Source organism: Nuphar pumila, chromosome 4 (assembly GCF_984573655.1).
Source record: "Nuphar pumila chromosome 4, dmNupPumi1.hap1.1, whole genome shotgun sequence".
Taxonomy (NCBI): domain Eukaryota; kingdom Viridiplantae; phylum Streptophyta; class Magnoliopsida; order Nymphaeales; family Nymphaeaceae; genus Nuphar; species Nuphar pumila.
In genome coordinates, this window is record NC_143252.1 from 8,196,125 (window position 1) to 8,218,898 (window position 22,774).

A 22,774-nucleotide genomic window follows, 5' to 3' on the forward strand; every position below is an offset into this window, starting at 1 on the left:
ATGTTAAAACACTCATATGGTGGGGCTGAACGAGTTGTACGATCCAAAATGAAGTTATTCGATCATTATCCATATGTGTCCAAACTGTCAGCAGCACAAGGTAAAAATCAAACGTTGGACACAAGGAGAACAACTTTTTGTTCAGTTAAAACAAACACTAAACATAGTACAGTTGTTACAAAACAGACAGTATGTTCGGGTCCAATCTTGAACAAGCAATAAAACACACCCTAATCGAACCTCCTCCCCTTATCACCAAACCCCGACCCCTATCGAATTCGGTACGGGTTGGGTCCAAGTTAAGCCCGACCCACTGATACCAACCATATCTTAAAATGCGGGTACGGGTTGTAACAGATAAATGATCCATATTCTATCCGTTTTGAGTAAAGTGAGCGGATAAGGCGTGTGAATGAGTTAGAGCGTGCGCCCGATTCCTGCACTCTCTCTCTCTCTCTCTCTCTCTCTCTCTCTCTCTCTCTCTCGGAATGGCGATGTCTGCTCATCTCTCCTTCATCTCCTTGTCTGATAAATCGTGTTGTGTCTGGTCGATGCCATTCATCCGATGTCTCAGTGTGAAATCGGTGAGGCGTTCCAAAAGAACGGAGGAGGTAAGCTTTGCTTCATTATCGATCTTATTGTGCTCATCTTCTTCCTATTTCCATCGGTCTTCTGTTTAGTTTATCTTCTTTAAGTTTCATAGAGAAGCATGGTGACCTCTGCGTATTTATAGTTGGTGCACGGACTTTTTTTCGAACGGTGGGTTTTGGTTGGAATAATATCGGTTTCGTGTTCTTCATCGTTAGTATTGTGTGATTGTGGTTTCGAAAACACGGTTGTCGTGTTTAAATTGATGATTTCTGCTTCTTTTAGTCGTCGTTCTTGATACCCTTGATTCGAGTTTTTTGTGGTGGTAATCGTTTAAATCGAGGAAGAAAGATGAGTAGGCAAGTTGGTCCTTCTTTGATTAATTTAATTCGGTAAGATGAGTTCTGATTTATGATGGTTTTATCATGTTATTTGGTTGCTTGATCATTTGGGTGTGTGCTTTTTGTGTCTAATGAAGATAACGGAATAAAAAATCCTGTTCTCTGGATATTCGGAAACTCATTCTTTGAAGTGGGGAAAAGGAGCGCTCAGCCTAGAGGGTCTGTTGGGAATGAAATGTTTTTCTCCATTGGAACAGGGCATGTTAAAGAATAAAGCAACATCGAGATTGCAGTTTAACGACATCTGGGAATAGTAATTGGTGTGGATTTTAGTTTCTGATAAGCATATAAGGTAATGTAGCAACTGACATGATAGTCTTCCAAGATTTGGTCCTGCCGGCAGTTCATCTCTTCAGAGAGGGGAAGAAAGGGTGAAGGAGGGAGCCTGGGCGGCGCCCCTGACTTCGGTTTCTCTCCTCTGACAGGAGAGGTGAGGAAGAACTCTGGATCTGACCGGGCCTACAACTTCGCAGAATGGGAAATCTTTCTCCTGGTGCATGAATCAAATGTTTCATAGACAAAACTGGGTTGAGATTTTACCTTAACATGATCTGGAAATTGAATAATCAAGAAACCAAATGGCAGCTCATTCACATGTCTTATTGATTTGAGAAATTGATGCATATGCAACAAACAACACATTTTTGCAGAAACTGTGTGCAGACTGTGCAAGGCTACACATATGAGTAGAAGAATCTTCAATATTCCAATTCCTCAAGGATGGAAATGTGACATGATGTGGTTTTAACTAGCTGTTTGTTTCAAAGACCATAAGCACATTCATCAACAGCCATGAAGTCGCATAACAATGCATACAAAGAGAGAGCATCGAGCAACTTGTGCTGTCATTAAGCTATCACATAATTCATAGGTGTCAACTAGAGTGGTGTTTGATAGCATTAAAATAATGACTTTGGCGATGAAACAATGTATCATTTTTCATGTTAGAGGAGACAAATGCTTCGACAAGGGGACAAAAACTCACAAAATCAGATAAATGCAGCTGCAAGTTCATTGTTGCATCGCAATGAAGAGGGTGAACAACACTTGCACACTGATTTTGCACAGATCCAATGGTCATTTCACTCCTGGACAACACATCCATCTGAAGCATTTTCACCAAATGAGTACTATGGCACACATCCAACATGCTATTATTCCAATACATGTCCAAAAGTGTAGTTCTCACAACTGCATTCATCGGAAATACCTGCTTTGCGCATGTTGACAGCCAGGATCACCAGCACTCTCACATTATCATAATCTTCAGACAAGACCATCAACTTTCACAAACTGCATTTCCTGGAAATAACCTTAAAACACCTCCTCTTCCACAAAATGTGTGATTGATGACCATGGCTATCTAGATAAGAAGGAAATTCACCAAATAATTGGTTGCATGATCCTAGGAAAATTGCACTGCTAAAGGTTGAATTAGAAAATCTCTTAGTAACTAATTACGTGGATACTTCATATTTACTCCCATGGTCCATCACATTATAATGGAAAGCTTTGCAGAAGCAACCGTATCCCATGTCCTATAACCATATTACCATGGCATTTGGATCCCCAAAACACACATAGTTGAAGATTACTCATTGAAAAATGTTTTATCTAATGCTTTAACTTTAAGGCCTTAGGTTGAATGAGGATTGGCCATCTTGTCAGACAACCTTTAAGGAGAGGTGTTAGTGGCACTAGTGAGGACATTATAGAATGGCCTAGAACTTGAGCAGAATGATTTGGCAATTGGCAGTGGCTAGTTTAGCAATGACCAAGCTCATTCTTCTGTCTGTTAAATGTGTTTCCTAGAAGCAAGGATGTAAGTTTGTTATCGTGCATGTGGTTGTGTTTTCCCAATTTTAACTTTAGATCCGTACTAAGAGTTGGCAATATACTTAAAATGGATCATCAGTTGTGCAATGCTTTACAAAGAGGCATGCATCTCTCTCTCTCTCTCTAATGATTTGGCAGTGACTAGTTTAGCAATGACCAAGCTTATTCTTCTGTCTGTTAAATGTGTTTCCTAGAAGCAAGGATGTAAGTTTGTTATCGTGCATGTGGTTGTATTTTCCCAATTTTAACTTTAGATCCGTACTAAGAGTTGGCAATATACTTAAAATGGTTCATCAGTTGTGCAATGCTTTACAAAGAGACCTGCATCTCTCTCTCTCTCTCTCGATGATCCTTTGACTTGTTTGAAAGTTCAGGTGAATGTCTTCCTTAGAACGTAGACAGTAGTTCAATGCTTCATGAAAGACCACTTTAAAACTTCTGTGATGCAAATTAAGCCTATGTTTTCTGCACTCAGATGCTCAGTAGTTATCTTTCATCTGTTTGTGTAATTATCACCTTGACCCATTGCATCAAACATTTGTTTGTATATGCTAGGTTGGGGTTGTCTCGCAGAAAAGGACTTCTGGTAGACCTAAAGATGAAAAAGCATATCCATCTCCAGATGGTGCTAAAGGGGACATAGGTCGTTCGCAGTCAATGTTATTTAGATCACTGGGTGTGCAGAAAAAGGATAAACAAGAATTTGTGTATGACCTAAACGAACAGCAGGTGAGTTTATTACTTTTCTGTATTTCAATATGCTGCATGTCATAGTGTGGAAAGGGCTAAAGATATTTATGCTTTTTTGGGTTTTGTATCAGATCCTTTGTTTTTTTAGTATAAAACTTATCCTTCATTTTGTGCATACAGATTTGATACATTCTTGTTTAACATATCAAATTTAAAAAGAAAATATTTGAATCTGTGCAATGTTCATCATTCAAAGATGATTGTTGTGATATTCTCCTTTGTTGGAATGATGTAAATGACTGTTGGATGTGGGAGATATTTTCTGGAGGTTGATATTTTATGTAGGTAAGGGCGGGCTAAAAGATGAGATTAAATTTTAGAGTACAATGTAACATTGAGTCATTGACTTTGAAATTGGCAGCAGGTTTGTTGAAGCGTGCAATGTTGGAAGTCTTGATGGGTTAGGGGAACCCAGAACTCTTTTTAAGTGTTAATAGAAATAAGTCCGGTCCAGGTGTTGTGTGTGAATAAAGCAACAACTTGTTCTATATGTTTGGCTATCTTGTGGAATCGTCAGTCGTATGGTGTAATAGGTATACTGATATATACACGAGGATAAATGTAAATGATAACATATGAAGACTGTGATTTCTTAGCATGTTCAAGGCTCTATGCTTGGTTGTTGTTGTGCACCATGCACAAAAACTATGATTCCTCAGGTATTCTCCAGGACAAAGAATTGAAGCTAACAAGTCAGTTGTTGATACAAGACCTTAAATTGATGAATCTGTATCTACATTGGCTCTTAACTGAAGACTTGATGCTGAGTATAGGAATGTGACTCTGCAAACATATTCCTAGATGCATTAATCCAGTTTTACAGTAAACACAAGTGCACTGAACATTATGCATGCCCGGGGGAGTTGATCTCTCTCTCTCTCTCTTATGCAGGTTTTCTTTCTCTTCCATCATTATCCGGCCATAGCTCAACAAGAAAGTGGCCTAGATGGTTCTTTGCATGCTGATATGGCATCCTAAGTTCTAACCATTTTTCCTGCTACCTTGTGTTAGTAATACCCAGGTTAATTGAACCATCCTGGTTATTTCCAGGCCAACCAGAGAGACAGGGTGGTAGGGGCTGTGCTAGTGAAGAAAAATAAAAAGATGATAGTGTTGTGTTGTTATTGGTGAAGATGATGATGACAAATGGACAAGATGATAATAACATTGAGAATTAGAAGGTAATGATGGTAACAATGAACAGAAATGATGATGATTAAAACAAGAAAGATGGAGAAGATGACAGAATTATGGTGATAAGATGTGGTGGAGTGGGAGGTGGGATATGTAAACTTCACTATTATTGTGTTCTTTCTTAGGCATATTTGATTTTGAACATTTCACATTGAAGCAGAATTTTTTTGAAATGACAGAATTGGCAGCTTCATCATGATACCACTAAGACACCAGCTTAATATATATGCAGTCATACGATAAGGGTACCAACAAGGTTGCAATGCCCCATAAGAATAAAAGAATATAAAAGACGATGAGTGATTGACAGATTTTAATATTTCTAAGTTTAAAAAAATATATTTAATGTTCACTAGCCATTCCTCCACTCATAAGCCTAAAGACCCTAAACTTCCATAAGCATAGGAATATCTGATGTTTCTCACAAATCCTGATAGTCGATCTCATGTATCATACTATGATTGTGTTTATGAAATAGCGTATGTGGTTGGGTTCACACTACCTAGTTCTCTATCGTTTGTAATGGTAAAAACCTGAGTTTCTTCATTATGCATATTGCTTTTCATTGTCTCCCTCTTGGTTTCTATGGTCCCCCCTTGTCCAAGTTCTTCCGACATTGATCACTGTACCTGTTTCTACGCATGTTATTTCAATTCTCCATTTACACTCCTAGTCTATCACTCCATCTTAATCATATTACCATTATATTTGAATATGCTACCTTTACATTTCCATGATGCACTCCTTTCTGTTACCATATGCATCTGCCTTTTTGTACACATTTCAGCCACATGCCATGTTCTTTTTTATTGCTCCTTGTTGCTCAAAATTTTCAACTGTATGACATGGCAAGTCTTAGTGTGGGGTTATAAAATGCCTCTTCAATTGGAAGAGTGCATGCTTATCATATAACACAGGACTAAATCGAGAACACTTAAGTTATTTTTGACTACAAGTGATGTTCTTAAACCCACCATTTGATACATACTGGAGCTTAATTACACAAGTAAATTATAACACAACACAATTTATTCAATTTTAACCATGCATTCCTAAATCTAAGACTCCTGGCTGTAGGGATGCCCTGCCCCACCCTCCATTTTTTTTCCTACAGAAATGATTGAATTTTCTTATTTGTTTAAGTTTTAATACTTAAACATTTTTTATGGCTAATTCCTTAGCCATTTATACAAGCGTAAATTAATATCATGAAGGGTGTGGAAAAGCCCCCTAGAACTAGAAGTTGACATGTGGAGTCATCTCTTTCGGAAGATTTCTTTATGAATTTTTAGTAAATAAACTTAAATGTTCTGCAAATTATTGAACTAGATTTTGTTATAATTTCCCGCAACTGGTTATATGATTCAAAAATCCATTTTGAATTCATTGACAATCATCATAGCTGTTTTTTCTGTCCTTTTCCATGTGCAAATTTGCACATTGTCCTGATCTTTTATGCATATGTTTACTGGTTCTTTCTTTTATGCATGCATTAGTTTTTGGTAAACCATAAAGGGTTGATGTCTATTTCCTTTTTTCTGACTCAGCAGTTTTGCTTTGCTTCACCTCTAGTTTTTCTTTTTCCTTAGGTTTCTGAAAAGCTGATATCCTGTTTTTAGGTTAATGAAGCAACTGACTTACAAGATTCAACTTTCTTGAATGCTGTTGTAAAGGTATTGCCATTTGTAACTTCATATTTCTTATATTAATCATTTAATGATTGACTTGATTTCTTTTGTGATTGATTGATATTAATGTCAATGTTTTAAGATGTGAATGACTTGAATAACCTTCATGGTGGAGATTATGTAGCTACACAGATAATTTGCATAAAAATGTAAAGTTGTGTAGGAAATACGTGCCCCCTCTATACCCCCTCAATGATCATAACAAAATTGTGATGCTACTGTATCTTCATATGAAGCACATGAAGGATGATATGGATGACTTAAAGTAGCATATATCAGAGGTTTTATTTCCCAATTAAAATATTGAATTTATTCCTTGGTAGCTCATGAAACAGACGATAGGACATAACTTGCTAAGCTTAGATATTGAGTTCAGATATATTGATGCTAGGACTCTTCTATCACACATAAATACTTGACTTATCCATTGCTTTATAATCTTACTGTTTCATAGCTTTTTACGGCACAATATCTTAATTATCTCTTAATTACTTTGTTGCATAAACTTGTTCTGATATATTTACTTTCCTGTTTCCAAAGTTTTGCTTCTAAATCACTGGCCCAGTTCTTCTAAAATCACTTTATATATTTATGTCACTTTTTGTTGAGCATCTCCATGTAAAGTTGTGATTTATGTTCTTAATGCAGTGTATGATGACATATAATTTATGTAGGTATATTGCACTCACACAGCTCCAGATTATTCCCTACCTTGGCAGAAACAGAGGCAATACCCCAGTACTGGCAGGTAATTTTTGGTATGCCAAGTTGCTAACTCAACTGCTGGGAAGTACTTTTGAGCGTTAGATAGCAGTGTCCTTTTTTATTCTTTATGTATGTCTTTGTACATGCACTTCTTACATTAGATATTCATACTTTCGGATGATTGACATATATCTTTCTGAGAAACCATTCTTAATGCAGTGCCTTCATGATTGGGGATGGAAAGCTATTAACAAATGCACATTGTGTGGAGCACGATACTCAGGTAACCATTCCAGCTGTTCTCATGCTAACATGGCATACTTATAATGTATCTCTAACACTTTGACAGAAGTGTGAATCTTGGAAGCTGATATATGACAAACTTCAATTGTTTAACTATAGTATTCCTAACTAAACCAACTCCCTTTGATGCATAGATAAATAAAAGTAGGTTAAAATTTTGGCTGAAATGGTACTTGTTGAATTGATCATCAAATAGTTTTGAATATAATGGTAGCATGGATTTTTGCTTGATTTGGGAAAACTCTTATAACCAACAACTCGAGCGCCATTGTCAAATGTTGAAGCCCCTAAAGAGAGTGAACTATAATCAATATAGATTAGGCCTTGCACATTTAAACACCCAGAGGTTCAAATAAGCAACTAGAATGTCAACTGCTGTCTGAATTCATTTGTTGCAATGAACATACACATTTTTATATGTGTATGTATGCACTTGTTTGCAATTGTTTGAAGAAGGGCATGGGACTGTGGGTGTTATGCAAGATTGTAAAGCACAATGTCTTCTTTCTTAATTTCCTTTTTTTTTCCAGTCATCTGTTTTGGATATACTTAGAGTATGAGCCCTTCAGGGATTTTTTTATGTATAGATTATAGTATAATTTCTGCTTATATCTGGATTTTGCTAAAAAATTTACATAGTTACCAGTTCTTCATCTTTTGCTGTTATGCCTTATCTGACAGATTATTTGCATTGTCTGCAGGTAAAAGTAAAACGCAGAGGAGATGACACTAAGTTTGTAGCAAAGGTATCGCTTCTTAAAATAAAATGATTTTTGGGTTTTGTATTTATAAATCTAAACCAGTTTAGTCTTTTTTAGTTGTCAGCAAGTTCTTTTCATTAACATTTTTTATGTTAAGAGTTTTTTTCATTGGAAGAATGCTTTATTTGTTAATTTTTTGGTTTTAATTCTTGTTAACTATTTTCTTGCAAAGTTGTAGTTGCTGTTGCAGTTTTCACTAATTATTTGGATGAGTATCAATTGTGTATGTATGTGTCATATGATCCGGTAATAAATATTAGCTTCTGTTTGATGACTTTGATGTATAACATTTATGATCTCCTAGCAGTGTCTAGATATTTTTTGTAGCTTCTGTCTGCTCTCTCATTCTTTACAGCAAAGTTAATCTGCAGGGATGAAGTCTTTGGCTTTCAACAAGAAATAGTTTCTTATTCCTGCAAGCTATTTATCTGTTTTAAATAATAGTGACTTTCTGGTAATCATCAAATGCTTTTTTTTTGTATCAGGACATCCATCAGCAGGAATGTTATGGTTTCTATTTTTCTCATTCTAGTAGTTTGAGAACAATGGGTGTATGATTGTTACCCTTGTATAAATGAACTACATCAAGGTTCCTGGGACCATGCGATTACTACTGCATGTTTATATTTACAACTTTATTTACACTGGCAGTTCTGCATAACTGTAAGGCATAATGTATGATTGCTTTATTCATGTCATTTTCATCTCCAAGTGTAACCCCAAGGAAACTTATAACTAAGTTCAATTCTTATTTTTATGTCCTTATGAATTTTGTGAAGGTTGTTGAAAAACCACCTCTTTACCATTTTCTGTAAATATCTGCAAGACCCATAACATCGATGATAATTTAATCTGCCAATCACTTGAAAATATAGTGTTATTTTTCAGTTTTGCTTTGTACAGTCTCTCTTAAGATATCATGTTATTTTCTAAATATAAGAGAACTCTAATGACTAGATGAAAATTTGCTTTCTTTGAGTCTCATTGTGCTGTTTCTTTCTAAAAGGATGATTAGTAGTTTGTGACATAAGAAGCACCTATTCATCCAGATTGGGTTTCTGTTAACTAGAGAAGACTCCCCCCCCCCCCCCCCCCCCCCCACCACCACCACCACCACCACCACACACACACACACACACACAACTTGCTTGGACATGTTCAACCAACTGAGCCTGTTTGTGCCATGCTTGAAACCTTTCCTGCATTTCATGTTTAAAAAAACTGCCTCAGTGATTGGACGTGCAGGTTCTTGCTAGAGGAGTTGAGTGCGACATTGCCTTGTTATCAGTAGAGAGTGAAGAATTTTGGAAAGGAGCTGAACCACTCCGGTTTGGTCGTTTGCCATGTCTTCAGGTTATATGCTTGCTTCTTTGGGTCTTCATGTTTAGTCTACTGCTTTTTGTCTGTTGTATGCAGAAATTAATTGGTACAACTTTTGCATTTAAATTTTTTGGAATTCCTAGGTACTGCTTAGGAACACCTTTTCCTCAATTCATGGAATACGCTTTACACATTTTATGCTGGTGTACTAAGTGATCAAGAGAATTTTATATTCTGGGGAATCAGCTGTTGATTGAGTAGGATGTGATCAAGTGCACTAATTGTGATGCACTTGCATGTTATTGAGGGTTATGTATGTTTTCCCGACATGGTTACTGTATTATGTATGACTGATTGGTAATGCATGTCATCCCTATTAGTTGTCTCATCTATTACATTTCTCCTGTAAGTTTCCTAACCAAAAAAGATGCCATTAATAGATGTTAGTGGCCCATGGTGGAATCCATGACATAGTTTTATATGGTTGGCCTTTGCAGCATCCATGATATTATATAAATGAAACATGGTCTGAGACATAATAACAATTTGATGGCAGAATTTTATTTGTAGTTAACATGCAATCTTATAAAAGAAGCAATCCAATAGGTTTAAATAGAAAGTTGAACTCATGTGCAACCACTCAATCTGTATCAACCATGTATTGTGCACATGAAAAAATGGTAGAAAGCAATTTCAAATTCAGAATGTAAATGCACAGAAGAGAGCACAGTTTTATGTAAGCAGCATCCCAACTGATAGACATGCATGAGGAAGGTTTGATGAAAGTGGTTAATTTTAGGGGTAGATTAAAAAAGCTACTGGTTAGACCTGTGCTATCTTAACTGGGGGATCTTGGGTCCATATTCATTCGGGGGCATCCTCCAGCTTTGACTTGAAAAATTTTATCTTTCTAAAAAGATATCTCAGTTTTTTTTTCAAAAGCATCTTACAATGGTTATGTTTTTCTTTTTCCTCTTAGAAATTTATTCTGAGACACCGAGTCCATACCATGCAAGATTCTTGATTGATTTTGCTATAATTAGTAAATATTGGCTAATGTGGCCCTCACACCTATTGTCAGTTTTTGTTATAAGAGCAAATTTTTTTTGAATATAATCACGTACAAATCAAATACAGCATGCATTTTATTTCTTGGAGAACATTGTAAAGGAGCCTGTTTTTGAAAGTTAGGTGGATGCTTTCTGAACATTGCAAAAGGTAGTGGTTATTGCACTTTGTTATATTACTATGTGCTCTCTGGTATTGTCTTTATACCTTAAGGTGGTGTTAGTTATCAATATTGATGATTGTTAATTTCTTCTTGAAATTTAGTTAATAATTTTGCAAATAGAATTGCAATTTTTCCCTTTATATAGAATGGTGATGGATCATAGCATTTTAAATTAATTACACTATTAGCATGAAAAGTTGGGAGCTTATGATATCTTGCTGATCAGATTTTATTGTAAATTATGATCCTAACATTCGACTGTATTCAAGGGCCATTTTCATTAGATTTGATTTGAAAACTTTCTACTATTGATCGTGTTTTGGCCTTCCTTTACTTTCATAACTCCCATGTTTAGATCTTAATCTCATTTGTATTCTTAAACTTCCATATTCTACAGGATGCAGTAACTGTTGTGGGTTATCCCCTTGGAGGAGACACTATATCAGTGACAAAGGGTGTGGTTTCAAGAATCGAGGTTTGGCACATACATTAAGCTTCATGTTTCAAAATTAATTTGTTTCATACTTGGTAATGAGATTTCTCATGACATGCTTGATAAAACATGTTTAGTTGTGCTATTCCATGGTATTTCTTTTAGGTGTTCCTCCATTAAATGATTTACATGCTTTGAATAGATAACTTCTGTACTTTCATTAAGCTTTCCAAGTGAAGAAGCTCATACAAAGGGTATAGCCCACAGATACCATCAATACTTACATCAGTATATCTAATATTTAATTAATCAGAATTTTTTTACAACAATCAAAATCTTTTATATTTAGTTTATATTATGTTAATTGGTGGAGTCAAAATGGTCATCAGTCATCACCTTTTGAGTGCTCTAGTCACTCCTGGTGATGGACATTGGACAGGCCTTACCTTAAAATTGACTGGCCATTGCCTGGTCAGAGCCTGCCCATTAAAAGGATGAGCTGGGGCTAGTCAAAATTCCAGGCCAGGCAGGCCAGGCCATGGGTGGGCTACCAGCTGCTGGCCTATTCACAAAGGCTGATCATGGGCTGGGTTGGACTGGCGCAATCCAGGTCCATATTTGGCTATATTGACTGGCTTGTTGACAGGTGATAGGCCAGTCAGGTCAAGCATTAGCCTGGTCCGGCTCAGGTCTGGGTTCAAAGTCACAGCCCAGCCTGCCCCAAATGGGCAGGTGCCATAGGCAGCAGCCTGGTTCAATGCCAGCCTTCACCTATGGGGATAGATTTTGTTCTTATTAAGTTTAGCTTGAGTGAAGTGGTAGCCAATTATGTGAGAAAGGTTGGGGTTTTGTTGTACAAAGGAGTTGTAGAGAAGAATCTACGGTATACTGTGTGGAAGACCAACCTTAAGGGAATATCAACCTAGGTTTACTTACTCATTATGTTGCAGTGGACATACTATTTTATTTTTCTAATGTGCATGGGACCGAATATAAGACCTCTTCAATAAGATGCCACTACTCTAGCCATCTAGTTGTCATGTTCAACTAGTGTGCAATATGTACTAAGCAGATCTCCACTATAGCAGACGATATCACATCCATGAAAAGAATGCCTGTTGCATTGGTAGAAACCTTCTGAATATGACTTAATTGAAATTAAATATAAAAATAAAATTTGGTTAGCATGATTACATGGAAAGAGATAAAGGAAGCCATGGTAGTAATCCTTGGATTCCCACACTTTTTATGTCATCTTATTTTTGTTAATAAGTTTAGCAAAATGAGAATCTAGTTTTTATGTTAGCAATTCTATCTATGAATATTACATGGTTTTGGTATAACTAAGCGGCTGTGAGTCAACTGAAAACTAAATTAAAAAGAAAACCATTTTCTTCTCTTTCTACCATACCCTTCTGAGAATTACATGGGTTTGAAGTTTTGACCATGGACATCAGGTAATCAACAACCAGTTTCATATTTGGTAAGAGCTTTAACAAAAGGTATTGATAAATTTGCATTGCAACGTGAGAATCTCATTTCTGATTCTTATTCTCAAGTTTCTCCCACAGAGACTGTTTCCTATTGTGATGTCTTTTTGCCATCTGGTTTCAGGGATCTGTAAATAAGAAATTCTGTTTTCATAATAAGACTGAAAAATGGGCTGTTATAGCCCAATGTATGGTCCAAGCAATCTCTGTACTGACTGCATCACAATTCTTGGTTTCAATTGTCAAACTTTGCTACATTCCTATCTTCCTAGACTAAGAAATGTTTTTTTCATGGAGAGACAAATTCACGTACTGAATGATTCATGTCAGGGTCTCAAGCCTAATCTTTACAAGAAAATCAATAATGATTAGTTTTTGTTTTAAAGTATCTTAGTATATTTATCTAATGCATGAATGGATGCGTTTCAGTTCTCATATACTTGAGTAGACTGTAATGAAAGAAAAAGAGAATACAAGAGAATGTCACTAAGGGCTACAAGAGAGCACAAATACAGAAGGGCCACTTATTGGCCAAATGCAATTTTCCCAAGGAAGAACAACTCACAAGGGCTAAAATAAAAAATATAAATTGTATTAACTTCAAACTATGCCAAGAAAAGCATAGGGAAAACAATGGGGGAGAACCCCCTTATATAAACGAGGGGCACAAGCAGCCCCAACTGCTAGAAATCTAGCTGTTGGGACCAGCCCCAATGGCTAGTTGGACTGGCCCAACAGTTACTTTACATAAAAAAATAAAAACAGAAAAAGAAAAAAAAGGAAAAAATACATTTACGTATCTGCCCCTACTCTATTACACAAGTGAAATGACTGAAATACCCCTGATGGGTATTTTAGTTTACATACATACAAAAAAATATATATACATATATAAATATTATATATAGGAAATAACACTGTACATTAACACTCCCCTCAAACTTACGGTGTAAACACCGAAAGCTTGTAAAGGAGAAAATAAAAACGAGGTGACGGAAGCGCCTTGGTTAAAAAATCATCCAGTTGATATTCGAAGATGACGTAGGGCAATGTGATAGTCTTCTTTAAAAATTCTTCATGTACATAGTGACAATCCATTGCAATATGTTTGGTCATTTCATGAAATGTATGGTTGCCAATTATGTATATGACATTCTTATTGTCACAAAATAATCTAGAGGGTGTCTGCAAATAAACCCCCATATCTTCAAGCAGTCTTCATAACCAAACAATCTCTGATGTTATAGTAGCCATGACACGGTACTCAACTTTAGTGGATGATAGTGATATTGTTTGTTGCTTCTTGCACTTTCAAGATACTAGAGAATCATCTAAAAAACATACAAAAACCAGTAGTTGAGTATCTATCATTTGGATCTCTTCCCAATTTGAGTCAGAATAAGAAATTAACTCAAGAGAGGAGGAAAAAGACAACAAAAGACCCTTAAAAGTAAAATTTTGTAAATATCTAATGATCATTATCACAACACTCATGTGAATGGTGGTGGGAGAGTGTTGGAATTGAGTTGCAATATGAACTACATGTGCAATATCAAATCGGGTAATAGTTAAGTAGGTCAAGGCACCAATCATCTGGTGAGACAGAGTGGGATCTTCCAGTGGTGATCCATCATCTTTCTTTATTTTAGCATTGATAACTTCTGGAGTATCCACCCTTTTCTCATCAGTAATTCCAGACCTATCAATAATATCATTAGCACACTTGGTTTGAGTAAGTAAATACTCTCGAAGAGAATAAGCAACCTCGACTCTTAAGAAAAATCTAAAAAATCCAAGATCAGTCATTTTAAAAAGTTTTTTGAGAATAATTTTAATATGATTAACTCCATGTTTGTCTTCACCTGTGATGCTCATATCATCAACATAAAGAAGGATGATGACTATCCCTGCATCAAACTTCTTAATAAACATTGCAGTGTCAGTATAGCAAGATTTAAACCCAAGTGTGAGCATAACAAAATTAAATCTATTATATCAGGTTTTAGGTGCCAATTTTAGACCAAATAAGGCTTTTCTTCAATGAAGTACCTTTTCAGGAGGAATCTCATATCCATGAGGTGAATCCATATAAATTTCTTCTTTAAAATCCTTATTCAAGAAGATATTTTTTACATTTATTTGGTAAATTACTTAACCCTTAACAACTATAACTATAAGGGTCCTAACAAAAGTCATCCTAGCTACAAGTGCAATGGTTCCATCGTGGCCTATGCCATACTCTTTAGAATAGCCTTTTGCAACTAATATAGCCTTATACCTCTCTAAGGTCCTATCACTCTTAGTTTTAACTTTATAAACCCACCTGCAACTTATAGTTTTTTTTTCTTTTAGGCAAATTGGTTATTTTTCAAGTCTTAGATTTTTTAAGTGCTCATAATTCATCATTCATGGCTCCTAACCATTCAGGGTACTTTTTAGCTTGGTTATAGGTTGTTGGTTCAAAATAGGGAAAATTTCTAGCTAGGCATGCTCTATACTGATGAAAAAAAGATTCATATGAAACAAATCTGTCAGGAGGTTTGGAGACCTTGTTAGATCTTCTAACATTCTCTAAATGTTGTCTTTTTAAGTTAGAATAGTTTTCTAACACATTAGGTTTATTATTTCCACGTCTGTTATATTGAATTACTATAGGTGCATTTTGATCAAAGTTTTCACCATCCTGGATATTGGGTTGAGGTTCTTCATTACTAACATTATCAATCAAACAATCATCATTGCTCTTAGGTAACAATTCAAACAAGAAAGAGTATTCAATATTTTTCTTAGGCACATTTTGATCAAAAAAACTTTCTTTTTCTATAAAATATATATTTCTAGAAACATAAAGTTTGTCCTTTTCAAAATCATAATACCTAAAACCCTTTTAGTTTTCTCCATACCCAAAAAATATGCAAGGTATGACTTTTGTAGGAACCTTGTCATTTTTGTTGGTAAGAACAAAACATTTACGTCCAAGAGGCCTCAATCTAGAATAATCGGGAGAGATTTTGAAAAGCTTTTCATAGAGAGAAATGTTTTGGAGTTTGGAGGTGGCAAGTATATTAATAAGATATACGACAATTAAGGAAGTTTCGACCCAAAATTCTTTTGAAATATGTTTTGAAATTAGAAGATTTTTCTAGTAGTCTCAACTATGTGCCTATTTTTCCTTTTGGCTAAACCATTTTGTTGGGGTGTATAGGCACAAGATCTTTGATGTAAAATCCTATTTGATTCAAGATATTTTTTAAAATCATTTGACATAAATTCTCCCCCTTAATCAGAGCGGAAGATAGAAATATCAAATTTAAATTGATTTTGAAAAGTTGTGATTTTTTTTAATAATTTGAAAACTTCGTGTTTGTGCCTAAGAAAATATATCCAAGTAAATCTAAACTAATCAGTAACAATTATTATATAATAAGAATAACCAACTTTTGAAGGAATAAGAGTGGGACCCCATACATTCGAGTGCACTAATTCAAATGGTTTAGAAGAGAAAAAAGTTCTATTGGGAAAAGGAAGTGCTTTCATTTTGCCAAGAATGCAAACAGTAGAATGAAAATCTTTATTACAATTTTTTTCGAATGTGGTACATAAAACAATTTATTAACAAAGAGAATGTGCCAAAAGACATACATAACAAAGGGGAGAGCACCCCTACTTATACACAAGGGAGAGAAGTGAGAGTACGGAGGGAGCAAGGCTCCCAATGGCTAGAAATTCTAGCCATTGGGAGCCTTCAAACTTAGTTTGACTTCTCCCTATATTACATATATTATTAAATATATGTAATATATTTAATCACATCCATGAGACTCGTCATTTATAGCTCGATCATACACATAAACCACAATGAAATATAATGTGAGCCTCACATTCTTCTAGATCTTGTAAAAAATTTATTGATCAATGTAAAATATGTCCTGCTAACCCATAGCTATGGGTGCAGGACATATTTTAATAATATATGTAACATAGGTGCAGGTGCGGATGCGACGATGTGGCACTTTAAAAAAACTTGGGTGCAGGGAGGGTATATATATATATATATATAATTTTTAACAATTTTAAGTTAACACTACATGTATGTGTGTGCATTTATATATATAATATCGATAAAACTGGACTTGGTTAAGGTTAACTGAATCCACTTTTGGACAAAAATGGTCCTCAGTGTGGTTGACTTCACCTGACACAAAGGAAGTCGTGTCCAAGTGTCGCACCTGCATGGGTGCGGGTGCGGGTGCGGGTGTAGTGCCCTGTTAGAAGAGTTCGTGTTACACAGCTGTGGGCCTAATTGTAACGCCCCAAAATTTTAACCCAAAATTTTGAGGATTTTTTTTTATAACAGCGGAAACAATTAATACTATAAGGTTAAGTATTCCGAAACATTAAAGTAGAGAGCAAGCAACAACATTTATTTTATTCTAAATAAATAATGACATCAGAGTTTTCAAGTAACAATAATTTTAATAGATTGAAATTTAATCTGAGATGTCCCGAGAACATAATAAATCAATATCTCGATCGAAGCCTCATCCTGCAGCCGCTCATAAACTCTATTCTTCACCTGAAAAATGGTAAATTTATAAGAATTAGACTACAACTGTCTAAATAGGTAATTACTATGATTTTGCAGAAGTACTGTGTAACAAGTATGCTATGTGTATGATTAAATATAGGCAATAAGGCATGATATTAAGCATGACATAAGAAATAAGTAACATGAATTTAACTTATTGCATATCACGATTCTAACTCGCAAAAACATAACAGGAATTAATATCTAATCAGATAAATAAACACTGGTTTAAATACTTAATCACATGTTCAATTTTCTAATCACAAGTAAACAAGTTTAAGTGTAAACCTGACGATCTCTTATTCAACTGATGTACCCAAGATGTTTTTATTTAATGGTTTTCTTGAATTATCCTGCGGGTACATGCGGGCCAAGGCAACCGTAATAAAAAGGGGTTCATTATTCATTGGTGTTTTATTAACCCGAATATTCTAATTGAAATTGTAAATCCTAAGGGAGCGGTCAGTGACCGAGAGAACTTCTTAAATGCCCAAAACCAAAACAGGATGCATCCCTAAGTTTTGCAGAAGAACGTGAAGCTACCGCCTAGGACAAATTTGGTAGTCCGGGTCCCCTAACTCCGAGAACTAGGGACCAAAGAGCCGCTGTCGCTCAAAGCTAGAAACACATGTCCTTAAAGTTTTGTACCACCTACTCTTTCTAAGGTAAGCCTGAATCTGAGTGGGTTGCTCTCTTATTAATTTGTATTTCCCGATGTGTCAGGGTTTTTTCCTGAATTGAACCCAGTACTCAAGGACACTGGAGTTCCCCAAAATTTTGAATCATATCACATTAGGAGTGGATCTCCAATCATTCATACCTTCAAACAGTATATTACTCAAAACTTTAATCATTTAATTGTGTAAACCCACTCAGAGTGTTCTGGTACCTTTAAACCGTCAAGCACGAGTGCCCTGGTGCCTTTAAACTAGTCAGGCAAAAATTATTTACTTCAATTTACCGATATTTTCACTTTATAAACTCGAGGATCAATACTGAACCCTCTTTATCCTGGCTTGGCATCTTATGTGCCAACATCAATCTGACCCGCAGGCTCGGTTACCAGATCATCATTCATCACCATTAATTTTTTTTCAATAGCAAATTGCCACAACATACCATTAGGTTTTGACTTGTGACGTCCCAACACATGGTGGCGTGCACTAACAGCTCTGCCAAACAAGCATAGACACCGTTGATTTCCTTTATTGAGAATACAGTGTAATCTTAGAGATTTGGTAATACAACTATATGCATTTCTCCTTGAACATTCCACAAGATATACAACTTAGTTGGCATTTGATAATTTCAGAAAATGTGGTTTATTAGGCATTTGCACTTCATAAAAATATGCAACTTAACATGCATTTGCTCAATAGAGAATAAGCAGCTTAATGGGCATTTGAACATAAGAGAATATGCAACTTAATAGGCATTTGATGATAAAAGAATATGCAGCTTAATAGGCATGTAAGTGTTAAATTGTAATTTATAAGACAATGTATTTTCTATATATATTTTATATATATAAAAGAAAATACATATACATATATATATATATATATATATATTTCATATATGTATATGTATTCATCTACTTGTTTTCTTTATTGTATTGGCTGTAGGGGTATTTTAGTCATTTCTACATTTTACGCATATTCATGTTTTTGAATATGATTGTAATTCCTCCTTTTTATTTTTAAATTTTTGTAATTTTTTTCATTTCTTATTTTTGTTTTTTTTGTTTTTGTACACAGTCAGTCGTTGACTGTGTACACTGTACAACAGTTTTAAAAATATAGACGTTGGGCTGATTCCCAACGTCTCTAATAAGAGCTGTTGGGAATAGCCCAACGTCTCTTAAGTTTGCTTATAAATAAGGGCTATGTGAGCCCATTGTATGTATGTATTAGAGTAAGGAGTTGTCTCCTTAAGCTTATAAATATTGTGCATTTATTGCACTTTCTTTGGTGTAAAGCTTATAAACACTGTCCATTTATTGCACTTCTTTTGTGGTGTAAAGCTTATAAACACTGTCCATTTATTTTGTGTATTGAGTATTTGAAGTATTAAGTTATTTGAAAACTTGATTGTTTGTCAGGATTCTTCACTTTTTTGGGTGCCTCGAAAAGCGCGCTCTCGATTTTTTTGGTGATTGAAGTGGATTCACTTGTTCATCCAATATTTTAGAAGACTCTTCTATCAAGAAAGGTCTAAAAATCCTTTGTGGTACGTATTCTTTTTCATCATCTCTCATCTCTAATGGGTGAAAAAGACTTTCATTTTTCTCTCGGCTTCAAACTCAATGAGTCCAACTATCACGTCTGAGCTGAAAACATGAAGACTCATATTAAAGGAAAAGGGCTTTGGGGTTATGTTCAAGGCTCGATTCCCGAACCGGAGCCAAAGATGAACTTGATGGAGAAAGGAAAAATAAAAATCCTTGAAGGCGAAGAAAGAGCCAAGGCTCTTGAAGACTACACCAAAAAGCTTGAAGAATGGGAGATGAGGAATTTTAAAATTCTCTCATGAATTTTCTCATCCGTAGAAACAAAAATTAACGCCAATATTATCAAGTTTAAGAAGGCTTCTCAAGCGTGGGAGTACCTTGAAAAGATGTACACCTCTAGGGGCCTGTCTCATAAATATTACCTCCAAAAGAGAGCTCTAACTCTTCGTCAAGGAGAGATGACTATAAGGGAGTATTTTGCCGAACTTTCTTCTATTTGGGATGAACTTGCTATGCTCGAACCCAAGTGGAGTGGAGAAGCCATAGAGCTTCGTTATAAACAATTGAAAGAAGATAGATTTTTTAATTTTTTGAATGGGCTTAGGCCTGAATTCGAACAAATCTGATCTTCTCTTTTATCCGCCTTCACTTCCCCCTCTCTTGAAGATGTAATTACTAAACTAAGTGGGGAAGAGACTCGTATGGGTATAAGCAAGAACAACCCAAGTGTTCTAGCTACACCTTCCTATAATGAAGAAAATGAATGAGTTAATGTCGTCTCAAGACCGGGGAGCAACTTAAGGACTTACAAGCCTCCTCACTTCAAGAATCAAAACTCAAGTGGTCAAAGAGGGAAAAAGGATTATAGCAAACTTTTATGTCATTTTTGTAAGGAACCGGGGCATATCAAGCCTATTTGCCCAAAGTGGAAAAAGTTACTTGCCATGGCTACTGCATCCCAACCTCAAAAGGAAGAGTGCTCATCATCTTCAAATGGAGCTCTTTCATTGCAACAAATCGTAGATGCACTTCAACCTCTTTTAAAAGGGGCTATATCCGGAGCCGCCATGTCAACCTCTTCTCCTCCCGGTAAGACCTCTTGGCTTTTAGATTCGGGTGCTTCTTTTCACATGACCCCAAGTTTTAGTTTTTTTTTCGAATACTCAAAAAATCTCTCTCCATCTTTTGTTTCAACTGCGGATGGAACATCTCTTGAAGTAAAAGGAATAGAAAGTTTTGAAAAACAATGGTTCTTTATTCCAAAAATTAGATTTATACCCAAATTAAACTTAAATTTGCTTTATGTTTCTCAAATCTCGGATCATGGGTGTGATATAAAGTTCTCATCTAACAAATGTTGGATACAGGATCGCCGGTCCAGGAGATTGATTGGGGAATGCTCTAGGAAGGACGATCTATACTATGTCGATTCCCTTCAAATTCCAAAGAACCCGTTTTGTAATGTTGTCCAACAAAAGGATATTAATGTGTGGCACAAGAGACTTGGACATCCAAATATTGCAAAAATTTCTCATTTACCTTTTGTTAAAAGTCTATGTAAAGTGATTTAACTTGTAATGACTGTATTCTTGGAAAAATGAAAAAATTGCCTTTTTGTGAAAGATCTATGTTTACAACAAGACCTTTTGAAATTATCCATTCGGATGTATGGGGACCGACACCCGTCCTATCAAAAGGAGGCTTTGCATATTATGTCATTTTTGTTGACGACTACACGAGATATTGTTGGATTTATTTTCTTAAACACAAATATGAAGTTTTCTCAATTTTTAAAACTTATCATATGATGATTAAAAATCAATTTAATTAGAATCTAAAATTTTTTAGAACTGACTCTGGTGGAGAATACCTTTCAAGTGAATTAAAAAATTATCTTGAAAGTCATGGTATTCTTCACCAAAGATCTTGTCCCAAAACCCCTCAACAAAATGAATTAGCCGAAAGGAAGCATAAACATATAATAGAGACAACTCGAACATTACTTGTTTCTCAAAACATCCCAAAAGGTTTTTGGGCTGAAGCGGCTTTAGCATCTGTCTATCTGATAAATTGGCTACTTTCTAAAAACTTGAACAATATCTCGCCTTTTGAAAAATTGTATACCAAAGAACCCGACTATAGTCGGTTGAGAATTTTTGGTTACAAATGTTTCGTTCTTACTGACAAGAATGACAAGCTTTCGCCAAAAGCCATTGTCCGTGCTTTTCTTGAATATTCTGAAACCCAAAAAGGGTTTCGTTGTTATGATATTGAGAATGACAAGCTATATGTTTCTAGAAATGTGAGTTTTCTGGAAAATGTTAATGGTTTTGAAATGAGTGAACCGTTTGAAGAAAACATGGATTACTCCTTTTTATTTTAAATGCTAGCACATGATGATGATAGTGATGACGATTTTATTTATAATGACGTCAATGATAAAGAAGATGGCTCTTCCCATCCACCTATCTCCCAACATAGAAGTGAAGGAGCATTGAGAGATCCTATAACATATACAAAACAGTTTTAGGAGTGCAATTGAAAAATTCAGTGAACCTAGTGGGTCCAATTCAACAAATGATGAAAACCTACGAAGAACTGGGAGAAGTAGAAAGATGCCTTCTAGGTTTATTTCATATGATTCATTTACTCCTAAACATAGAGCCTGCCTTAGTGCTATTCATTCCTATATAGAACCCAAAAACTTCGAAGAAGCCAAAAAGAATGATGAATGACTAAAAGCAATGAAATGTGAGCTTTCAACTCTCAACAGGGCAAAGACTTGAGAGTTCCAAGATCTTTCTAAGGATAAGAAAACAATAGGGTGTAGATGGGTATTTAAGGTAAAAACTAAGAGCGATGGATCTCTTGAGAGATATAAGGCTCGATTAGTTGCAAAGGGATATAGTCAAGAATATGGGATTGACTATGAAGAAACTTTTGCCCCTGTGACCCGAATGGTCATTGTTCGATGTCTCATTATTGTTGCCTCAATCAACAAATGAAACATCTATCAATGGATGTTAAAAACGCCTTCTTAAATGGTGATCTGAATGAAGAGGTATATATGGATGCTCCACCAGGAATGGAGACTCCCAAAGGGAAAGTGCTTCATCTTCGAAAAATACTTTATGGTTTAAAACAAGCCCCTAAGGCTTGGTATGATAGATTTAACTCCGTAATGTTAGAAAATGGTTTTTCTTCCTGTTTCACTGACACTGCCTTATTTGTTAGAAAAACAATGCAGGGATTGTCA

The 22,774-nt window shown here is 35.5% G+C and overlaps 1 protein-coding gene across 2 annotated transcripts in view; it reads left to right on the forward strand.

Annotated features, from left to right (window-relative positions):
* Window positions 1-408: 408 nt before the first annotated feature.
* The window catches only part of LOC149839252 (protease Do-like 2, chloroplastic), a 53,760-nt gene continuing 31,394 nt past the window's right edge, over window positions 409-22,774 (forward strand). For both annotated transcript variants that reach the window (XM_090002410.1, XM_090002411.1), the window contains exons 1-8: window positions 409-611; window positions 3,381-3,554; window positions 6,389-6,442; window positions 7,132-7,205; window positions 7,382-7,445; window positions 8,167-8,211; window positions 9,472-9,579; window positions 11,175-11,252. In XM_090002410.1, coding sequence (XP_089858536.1) covers window positions 489-611; window positions 3,381-3,554; window positions 6,389-6,442; window positions 7,132-7,205; window positions 7,382-7,445; window positions 8,167-8,211; window positions 9,472-9,579; window positions 11,175-11,252 — 720 coding nt within the window. In that variant the 5' untranslated portion in view covers window positions 409-488. The remainder of the gene's footprint in view (window positions 612-3,380; window positions 3,555-6,388; window positions 6,443-7,131; window positions 7,206-7,381; window positions 7,446-8,166; window positions 8,212-9,471; window positions 9,580-11,174; window positions 11,253-22,774) is intronic.